The 10,607-nt window shown below is 39.5% G+C and overlaps 2 protein-coding genes across 9 annotated transcripts in view; one reads left to right on the top strand and one right to left on the bottom strand.

Annotated features, from left to right (window-relative positions):
- Positions 1-2,244: 2,244 nt before the first annotated feature.
- On the top strand, positions 2,245-6,323 carry cunh11orf58 (chromosome unknown C11orf58 homolog). Its single transcript, XM_005731504.1, has 5 exons — positions 2,245-2,458; positions 3,547-3,630; positions 3,765-3,825; positions 4,036-4,145; positions 5,769-6,323. Exons 1-5 carry the CDS (start codon positions 2,405-2,407, stop codon positions 5,991-5,993), a joined length of 534 nt encoding a protein of 177 aa, XP_005731561.1. The 5' UTR covers positions 2,245-2,404; the 3' UTR covers positions 5,994-6,323.
- Positions 6,324-9,732: 3,409 nt separating this feature from the next.
- The window catches only part of LOC102214496 (pleckstrin homology domain-containing family A member 7-like), a 143,403-nt gene continuing 142,528 nt past the window's right edge, over positions 9,733-10,607 (bottom strand). For all 8 annotated transcript variants that reach the window (XM_013910433.1, XM_013910435.1, XM_005731497.2 and 5 more), the window contains one exon: positions 9,733-10,227. Coding sequence is in view for 1 of the 8 variants with exons in the window: in XM_013910434.1 (XP_013765888.1) it covers positions 10,205-10,227 (23 nt within the window). In the remaining 7 variants the exon portion in view is untranslated. The remainder of the gene's footprint in view (positions 10,228-10,607) is intronic.

Raw genomic sequence — 10,607 nt, 5'->3', positions numbered from 1 at the left:
GAATAAAATTGCGATTTGATTTCTTTGATTCCTCCGTGATTTTATTCCCCTTGCAAACTTTTTTCTTTTTTGTATCAGAAATCACCCAGAACTAAAACTCACGCAGTGATTAGGCTAAGCTGCTTGTTTTATATGGATTAAAAAATATATTGATCAAAAAAATGGGATGGGGGACATTTTAGTAAATAAATACCAATGAAAGTTTTTTACTCTGTTTTGCAATAACACGAACATATATATGTATATATAATTTTTTTTTTAAATCAATGTATACATTATTTTATATATTATAATATAAAATCAATTTGAACATCAAATTGCGCATATTAATATTTCTCTCTTGTGTGTTTGTTTTTTGTTTAGTTGATTTGTTTGTTTGTTTTTAAATAATAAAGGAGATCTGTAAATCAGGATCCGGCCTATTCTTCATTTTCCTAAAGAAAAAAAATATTTGATGTAAATTAATACATGAGGGGGATGAGATTGGTGGATGCAGCGTTTTAAGCCCATTTACATGAACGAGTTTCCCGTTTAATACTTCGTTGATTGTCCTTCGCAAAAATGAAGTGTGAGGTCCTGTCAGAGGTGAGAGCGCCTCTGGGCTGGGTCTTCATAATATTTACTCTCGCGCCACCTTTTGGCGGGTTTAGTGAAGGTCGATCATCCTAAACGTAATTTTAAACCAAACGTGCCCCCACAAAGGCGGCTTTGAAAACAGCTACATATAAATATGTGACGGTAGAAAAATATCTTTCAAGCTTTAGTTTAAAGAGATTCCAAGGGAAATGACTAATCAGATAAAAAACATAAATATGTTAGAAACCACTCAGTGTGAGCTTTATTTTATATCTGGCCTAAAATTAACAGCATTGGTAATTACCAAAATAGTTTTGTTTTTTTTATGTTAGTGGATAGTTAATCCAATAGTATGCCCTTTAATCAAAACGATATGTTTAATGTTAAAATAACTATTGCTGTTGTAGTCCATGAAATTTCAAAGTTTGAAATTTCAAAAAGCAGAAAAATAGCAGAACACTTTGGGGGTTTTATTTATTGTTAAGATCGCAAAATACAGGTATTTACTTTCATTGATGAATAGAAAAAAATGTTCCAGTTTTTGAATGTTTATTTAATTTCTGACTTCAGAGGTAAGACCAGCTTGTCCAAATTTAATTATAAAATACAATTATAATACAACAAAAACTTTATGTTGAGCGGATTTTTAAAAAAAATTATTATTATTATTATTGGTATTATTATTATTATTATTTCAATGTTCCTTGGCATTAAATAATCAAATACAGTTGGAAAGCCTGTTTATTTCCACTGCATTTGTGGGTTGAGCAGCAGAGTTGAGTAGCTGGGTTGTGCCCCTGAAAACCTTGCCATAGGCCAACTTCTGGGGGGGGGGGACCATCTCCAGATTAAAGAACAAGTTCCAAGGAGGGATGACAGAAACAGGCCCTCAAGTGGGCATCCCAAGAAAATGACATGACAAAAAGACTGTTCCCTCAATCTGTGAGCACTTAGGAACCGCAGGAAGTCTTCTACAGGTCAAGGCTCATAACAACTTTTGATGGAGGCAGTGTGATGGTGTAGGGCGTCATCTCCCTCACTTGAAAAACTAAGCTTGTCATCACAGGAGGCAATCTCAATGCAGAGATATTGAGATTAGATTCTGCAACCAGAGGCAATCATTTGGCCCAATATTGCAGAGATATGGTCTCTGCAGTATTGGGCCAAATGCTATCCTCCAGGATGACAACACTTGTCCCCACAGAGCGGGGTTTACCAGAGGCTGCCTCCAGAGTTGGGGAGTGAAGAAGATGGAATGACCTGCCTACAGTCCTGACCTCAACCCTACTGAACATTCGTGGGAGCAGTTTGGGTGTGCTGTTTATTCCAGAGTGACCAAGCACATTGGCTGACTTGTGACAAATGCTAGTTGAAGAATGGGATGCCACACCACAGCAGTGTGACCAAGCTGGTGACCAACATGAGGAGGAAGTGGCTGACTGTTGTAAATGTGTATGACAATTGACAGAGGTGATAACACCATTTAAGGGGGGGGGGTAAACAGGCTTTCCAGGAGTATAAGATTTATTGTCAAGAAGCATTGTTACAACAATGCCTCACTTTTTGTGCTACGTTTCTATCTAAACACAGAGAGAGAGGGAGAGAGAGAGAGAGACCAGGAAATAACCGCTAAGTAGATTTGATGACGAGTTTTTGTTGTGAGGAGAACTCTCCGCAGTGTGGCGGCACAGAGTCGACACAACCAGCAGCAACACAAACGAAGAAGACTGCACAGGAAGTGGGGATAGCAGGATTGTTGACATAGCCTGCTAGCTTTTGCTAGGTGGCATGATATTTTGTCGATATTTTTCTAAAGTTTTCGTTCACAATGAGCTCTCCAGAGGACAGGCATGGAACAAAACGATCGGCGTCTCCCAGTCAAGTGAGTAAAACGCTTAAAAACGAAACTAGCCCTGGGCGAGAGCTACGAACCACCAGGGAACGGCTAGCGTCGCTGTAGCAGGTTTGCTAACGCTGGGATTCAAAGCGTGATTGTTAGAATAGGAAAGTTTATTGAACTCATTCCCCTTTTTAGGATGACTCAAAACTATATTACATGAACTACGATATAATATTTACTATGTTTTCTCTTTGTTTTGGCCCGAATGTAAGCAGATAATATTTACTTATGTATTTTATTTAGATATTAAAGTCACTGTGGTGTCATTGTTGGGTAATTATCATTTTGTGTATATAAAAAAAAAGAAGTTATGACACATTTATTGCTGTCGATGGAGATACGTGTAAGTCACCACTATTTGAACCTGATTTTAATTACTATTATTGATAAATAACACATGCATTGTTTGTTTCATATTGCACTGTTTTACAGAATAAATCCCGTACAAAAAAATAAATTTTTAAAAATGAAACATGCAAAAGACGAGACGATAATAGAATATAAAATTAAAAGAATGAAAAACATTAGAATTTCCCCTTTCACTGGTACAAAGCGTGTTACAGAAATGTCTGAGTGAACAGAGATGAGTTTAGGTTCACAGAAACCTCAGTGGTGCAGCAAGAGCATATTATAAAAAAAGCTGCAAAATCCCAAAATAATGACGCTGTAGTGATATAATATAAGGCCATGTTTATTGTCTGTGAGTAACAACCTTCAGCCATCAAATGCTTTGCATCTTTTCTTGAAAAGTGGCTTAAATTGCAACAAACAGGAAAATGCTTCAGGCGTCATGCTAATAAACTAAACTAATGAAAACAGGACTGAAAGCAGGATTGCAGATAATGCACAACTTAATTCATAATTAATGAACAACAAAAAAAACAGGTGAGTTGAGGTGTGGTCAGAAAAAGGGACGTCTAGCCCTGCTGATCAGAAACATTTATAACTGTTTCAAAATAATCTTTCTTTTTTTTTTAAAGGTAATGATATCAGAATCATGTTTTTGATTCAATCTGGCTCTTGATGCTCTTGTTTGAACATCCACATGATGAGAATGTTTGCCTTTGCAGGATGGGGGTACACAGTGGGCCTCTGCTGATTTGGGAAGCGATGAGAGAAAACAAAAGTTTTTACGGCTGATGGGCGCGGGCAAGGTTTGTTTGTGTTTTGATTCATTTTATTGGAGACTCACAGACCAAAGCAAAATAAAAATAGGCCCTGTTACTTCATGCTTCACTGCCTGAAGTTGTGACAGTTAAGGTAAAGTGGGACTGTTGCTGTTTTACAGAAAGAACACACTGGGCGTCTTGTCATTGGTGACCACAAGTCAACATCTCACTTCCGCAGCGGTAAGCTTGTTATTTAGTTTTTGGAAAATGTGGTATTAGCTCTGCTTTCGCAAACTGTCATCCTGCACCTCTCACACATGCTGTGTCATCCTTACGCCCAAAACAATTAAATCGGCTTTGCTACCACACATCCGCCGCACAGGTCTATCCATTCTTGGATAGAGCTGTACTGGCTGGTTGTGCCTGCTGTGACTGGTGTCTCCTCTGCAGGTCAGGAAGATCAGAAGATCAATGAGCAGCTGGAGCTGCAGTACCAGCAGGGAATGGATGGGAAGTTGTCAGGACGCAACCGGAGACATTGTGGTCTGGGTTTCAGTGAGGTGAGGGGTCATACATGCTAGACTATATAGAAAAAAGGCAGAAAACAAAGGTGTAGTAGATCCAGAAACACTTACTTTTAATTATAACTGGATGTTATGCTAAATCCTTTAATTTATTATGTGCGCATCCTGTAAAATCTACATATCTTTTTTTCACTGTCTAAGCATAAAAACGTATTGAAACCAACCTTAGAGCCACAGAGGGATGCAGTTAGTATGTTGCTGTTATTACTTCAGTGCCAATACCCAATGAGTCCCAGCCCTAATTTGCACTCGAAGGAGATGCTCAGTGTTATTCACGTCAGTAGTCAGTGGTTATTATGATGTGGATGACTGGTGTAGTAAGCTGTGTTAAGATACAATACAGCTGCATATCAGAAGCATCTTGTTTCAGTTTTCTAACTGGTTAGTTTGCTATTCTTCTGGATCTCAGATGACAAAACAGGCAATGCTTTGGATGACTCAAATCATTTTTAAGTGACATGAAATTAAATTATTTCATGTCACTTAAAAATGACATATCTGCATTGCTGATAATAATTTGTGACAAAACAATTTGGCAGAAATATCTGCCAAATTGCAGGCACATCTGTTTACACTCTGGACTTTTGGGATATTCTGTTACCAGGCAACCTGCTTCCATGTGAACAGAAGTAATATCCAGTGTTGGGAAGGTTACTTTTAAAATATATTCCATTACAGAATATATGCCCCAAAATGTATTCTGTAACGTATTCAGTTATGTTACTCAATGAGAATAACGTATTCTGAATACTTTGGATTACTTAATATATTATCATGCTGTTTATAACTACATGAATGTACTATTGCTGTGATTTATTACTGTTACTGAAGCTCCGCGGCTCCGTACCGTAGTAAAGGGACCTCTGACTAATACCGTGGGTTCCGTGTCGGGCTCGTAGCCGAAAAATAGCTTTACTTTGTTGTGTGGGTCAACTTTGCTTGCGAGAGACAGAGAGAGGAGGAAAACACGAACACAGCGTACAGTCGAGTCTTAATAGCTTACTTACAGCTGGGCTCGTCAGGCACTCTTCTTGGCTGCAGTGGTTATTATTATATTTACATGCTTCCAGCTCCCGTTTTTGCTCGATGAAAGCTCGTACTTTTCCTTTTTCTCCCTCCCTCGCTTACAGACACATAACGTGTATGGCAGTCCATTCTCCCTGCAGCACGGACTACACTGCCCATGATGCTACATTCTTTAGAGCTATATCTGTAGCATTCTGCCTGTTAGCTTAGCACAACAACAACAAAAAGGCCTCTCTCACCCAGGAACGCAGAGAGAGAGTCACCCTGTAACCATGGCAACCGTAACGCTGCCGCCTGGAACAACAGAACACAGCTGTCAAACAAAACCCAAACAGTCCTGACCCGCCACAATATGAAACAGGGAAGTACCGTCCTGTAATCAGTTTATTTCATCAAAGTAACTGTATTCTACATACCACCCTTTTAAACGGTAACTGTAACGGAATACAGTTACTCATATTTTGTACTTTAAATACGTAACGGCGGTACATGTATTCCGTTACTCCCCAACACTGGTAATATCATACTAATACTAATTATAAGTAAATCATATTTTGGCTCTCTTATCCTCAGTCTGAAACCCAGCCAGAGTTGATCCCTTCACCACCAGTGGATGGACAGACAAAAGAAGCTGAGTCAGAGAAGTCCACCAGTGAGGAAGAGTCCACAGAAACTCAGGACAAAGGCAGCGATCCTGAGCCGGAAGAAAAAACTTCAGAGGAGTCTGAAACCAGCCCGGACAGTAGGAACGAGGAACTGAAACACGACTACAAAGCAGCTTTTGTGAAATCCTCGTAATGCTGATGAGACCGGCAGGGAGGAATTAGTTTTTGTAATATTATGTTTGTAAGTTTTGGTGTTAAATGTTGAACGGTAGGCCGTCATCCATCATAGAGCCAATCGTTAGACTACACTCTGGTGTGCATGTCGTCAAAGAATGAAGTCTGCAGGCTGAGTGGCAGTACCACATGATCAAGTTTTTATTTCGTTTGGACATTTTAACAGTCACTGCATTTGCCATGAATTGTGCTGAATGAAACAGGATTCCCTGGCATTAGTTTTGATTGGTATACAAATGGAGAATTTTGTGTTTTCTTGAAAACCAATAAAAATCATTTTCAGTTAAAACCGTGGTGGAATATGAGATTTATAGGACTGAAAAATACATTTTGAACATTCTGTTCAAAACTGCAGCCAAGTCAATTTTACACTCATTTTAAGTGTCTCAATGTAAAACCAAAATATTGTCTCTCTTCAGCACGTTTTTTTTTTCTATCCACAGTTTTGGGCATCAGTATTAAAGCTTGAGCAGCAAAACTGCACCACATTTGTTTTCCAATAATTCATTTGAGAAAACTTTAAAATTTCCATTTTGGGTAAAGATTTAAATTTTCATTGTTTTCAGATTTGGTTGATCTATTATGGAATAATGAAAAGTCACAATGTGACTAAAAAGTGAAGAAATCTGGTGTCAGAGTGGATCGCAAAGAAGTCCGTAAAATCAGTGAAGAGAATGGTGTAGAAAATACTGGTTGGGATTTTCAGGCCCACATGCAGGCCTGTGTCCTAATGCAGAGTTATTACGATAACGTTTTGTGCTGGATGCAGTAGAGCATCTCCGGAGGTACACGTCAAACCCTCCCTTGAAGCAGATGGGCTACAGCAGCAGCAGACCACACTGTGTGGCACTCCTGTCAGCTAAGAACAGGAAACGCAGGCTACATTCTAGCACGGGCTCACCAAAGTTGGACGACAGAAGGAGGATTTCTGGATGAATCTTGCTTTCTGTTGCGCGATCTGGATGGTATAGTCAGAATTCGGCACACACTGCATGGATGTATGGATCCATCTTGCCTTGTGTCAGTGGTTCAGGGTGATGGTGTTGGAAATATTGACTTGGCACTCCGGGGCTCCTTGGCACCAACTGAGCATCTTTAAAACAGCACAGGCTGCCTGAGTATCCTTGCTAATCACATTCTTCATAAAGGGACCAGTGTACCCATCTTGTGATGGTTTCTTCCAAATGAAATAGAGAAACATGTCAGTTGATATAGATACCTTCTCAGTGTTCTGTATGAATAAATCTTCATGGTTTCTGTGATTTTCAGGCACAGTCCTATAACTGTAAATCCCCTTTAACGAAACCTTAACCGGGGTGTTTCTTCAATTCATGCCATGGTAATTATTCAGTTATAGATAATAACCAATTGGATGGTGGAAAATGTTAGTCCCAAGGGAAATACACTGGTGATACAGGAGATTCTTGCAGTTTTGCCACCAAGAGGTCAAAATTTCCACTCATTGATGACTCATAACTGGAAATTTATCTAGAATGTACTGTGCCTCTCACCCAATCTCAGCTAAAGTAGGCTCCAAACAGCAAAGACTATTAGGTTAAAGCTGGTCTCTATTTCTAACAAAGTGTATACCAAGCTGTACATCACACATGCAGTTGGTGAAACGGTTAACAGTGAACACGAGGACGGACATTTTGAGGCTGCATCAAGGAGAGTGATGACATAAGATGAACAAATGTGATGGTGATAACATATTTACTTGCAGGCATTGCAAAAACTCTCTGTGTAAAAGTTTGCTCTTGCATGGGCGGAGGGGCGGGTTAACCAGGATATCCAACTCCTTATAGCTTCCTCAAAACAAACAAGAATTTGAGATTTTGGCAAATAAACTTGTGCTGATATTTGATGGCCTGGATGAGTGGGGGCTGTCTGGTCTTGTATTTCAGAGCAAGTTTTGGTGGATGTTCTTCTGACAAATCTGTTGGAGGGGAACCTGTTGCTCTGTGCACATCTGGATTACCACCAGTCCCACAACTGCAAATTGCATTCTAGGTGACTGTGTTGTTTGAGGTACCAGGATTTAAGGATCCACAGAGGGAAGACTACTTCAGGAAAAAAATAAATACATTTCAGATTAAAAGATTACCAGTAGAGTCATTTTGCATATTCAGTCAACCACAAACAAATGTGTCTTGTTGCTTCAGACTTTAGTCATCCAATCTAATAAACACCAAAAGAGTCAATAGCAGAATAATTGGTTTGGCTGAGAAGATTTGGGACATTTTTCATGGGTGCAACCCCCCTTACTTTTGTGCTAAGTTTATTTACATATATAAAAAATATTAGCCACCGGTAGCATTTCTTGATGTCACCCACTTCCTCTGTCTGTCGATGGTACATTACATGCAGGGATAGGCTTCCACAAGAGTTCCTCCTCTTGTTCCTTATCACCATCTGTCTGCAGCTCATCTTTCTGATGTACTCGTAGATGCTCCGTTTCATCTTGTATTGTGACTCTGACACTCCCCACATATTCCCTCCTTCTGTTGCTCTTAGAGCCTCAGGGTGCTGGAGTTCTGTGCATTGTCGGGAGTTTTCATATCTTGGCATCAGTGGCATCCATCTCGTCATGTGCCCAGCTTATTATTCCAGCTAGTATCTGATGACTGGTAGAGCTGCACAGATGGTTTGGATCTTGTTCCTGCCATTGAGCTGGATTCCCAGCAACTGACTTACCTTCTGGAGATATGTGGCTGTGGCTGACCTACATGCATCTTCATTAGAATTCCTGTTGGCCTGTGGGACACTCAGGTACTTGTAGCTGTCCTGTATATCTGGTATACTCCCTTCTAGCATGCATTCATTCCGCATTATCTTCCCTCCCTTTGCAACAATTTGTCTACACTTATTCAGTCCAAATTCGATTCTGATGTCCTCACTGTAGAAGCTGGTGATATAGATCAGTGCGTTTATGTCTCCCTGGAATGCAGCTTGATGTCATCCATGTACAGAAAGTGTCTGATGGTCCTTCCACTTCTGAATCTATATCCATATCCACTTTTAGTGACGAGCTAGCTTCAGGGGTTGAGGCCTGTGCAGAACAGTAGAGACAGTGCATCACCTTGGTGTATTCTGCACTTCATAGTAACTTCTGTGATTGCCTTGGAGTTGGTCTCTCACAGTCCCAGCAATTTCCTGATGAATGTTATCGGCATACTATTAGCCTTTTACAGTGCCAAGCACTCCAGGATCCATCTGTGGGGTAGTGAGTCGTAAGCTTTCTTTTAGTCAATCCAGGCAGTGCTCAGGTTGGCTCGTCTGGTCTTAGAGTCCTGGTCTACTGCACTATTCACCAAGCAATTCAATTTTATTTATATAATGTAAAATCAGAACTACACGCCAAAGCCTTAAGTTTGTAAGGTAAAGACGCTACAGTAATACAGAGAAAACCACAACAATCATATGACACCCTGTGAGCAAGCATTTGGCAACAGTGGGAAGGAAAAACTCCCTATTAACAGGAAGAAACCTCCAGCAGAACCGGGCTCAGCGAGGGGCGCCCATCTGCCACGAAGGCTTAATATTGTTGGAAAATAAATTAGATTATGTTTATATGTATTCTCTAATATGCTTTATTCAACTTAAGTTGATGAATATATATCCAGAAAATAATATTTTTTAAAAATGAAAAAAAAAGACAAGTAAACATTTTCAATCTTAATATTTATTTTTGTAATAACTTCTTTTAATGTGTTAAACTGTATTATTTTTTAATGCTTTTGTGATGACTGACGGGTTCTGGATCATCAAGTGACAGTGCTGGGAAAGTATACGAAGCCCATGAAGCTAAACACTGCAATAAATAATGGTCAAAGTGATCTCGCTGCAATTTAAAACTGAAATCCAGCTGAAATGAAATCCAGCTAAAACTTTCATGTCAACAGTACAGGTAAGTAAATGTAGAGTTTAAAAAAGCAACTAACTTGTGTTAAAAATAATTACTTAAATGTGCAGTGTAATTGCAGAAGCAAGAAAACCTGATACCACTTCAGAAATATGAATGAAAAACTCTTGAAAAAATGTGTTTAGTCCTCAATCATTAAAAAAAGGCATTTGTTATATGTAAATCAGTCCACTTCCAATGATTAGATCCTTCCAGTTCAAGCTCCTTTCACAAAGGCTCCGTTTTGTTGCACCGGTCGTTCCTGTGGATCAGTGGTCTGCAGTAGCTCTTGCTGGAGGAAAGAAAAAGAAAAGTTGTTTCATCAGTAGATTTTACTGCACTCATATTTTATTACCAAAACACACACATACACATATATATAAAAACACTGACAGATTTTAACAGTGATAAATCCACAAAACTGTTCAGGAACATTTCAAAGATTACACAAAACAAACAAAGGCGCTGATCCAACATCAACGCTTCCTAAATCCCAATCTGAGTGTCAGTGGGAGGCACCTGAATATGCTCAATCCACAGAGGACCCACCCAGCAACCCTCACGACTCAAAGTCTCCAATGTCCCAGTGCAATAGGCCACAGGACCACCCTGAGGTCTACACAGCAGATTATTCTGTGCAGAATACAAACATATTTCCAGCAAACAAGATGT

This window comes from Pundamilia nyererei, unplaced genomic scaffold (assembly GCF_000239375.1).
Source record: "Pundamilia nyererei isolate P.nyererei 1_Seehausen unplaced genomic scaffold, PunNye1.0 scaffold00043, whole genome shotgun sequence".
NCBI classification, from domain to species: Eukaryota; Metazoa; Chordata; class Actinopteri; order Cichliformes; family Cichlidae; genus Pundamilia; species Pundamilia nyererei.
Note: the sequence above shows the minus strand (reverse complement) of the source record. Positions and strands in the feature narration are given on the sequence as shown.

Coding starts and splice junctions, on each gene's coding strand:
- cunh11orf58 (XM_005731504.1), top strand. CDS start 2,405: ATGAGCTCTCCAGAGGACAGGCATGGAACAAAACGATCGGCGTCTCCC. Junction 3,631..3,764: donor GGCTGATGGGCGCGGGCAAG/GTTTGTTTGTGT, acceptor GCTGTTTTACAG/AAAGAACACACTGGGCGTCT. Junction 3,826..4,035: donor AACATCTCACTTCCGCAGCG/GTAAGCTTGTTA, acceptor TCTCCTCTGCAG/GTCAGGAAGATCAGAAGATC.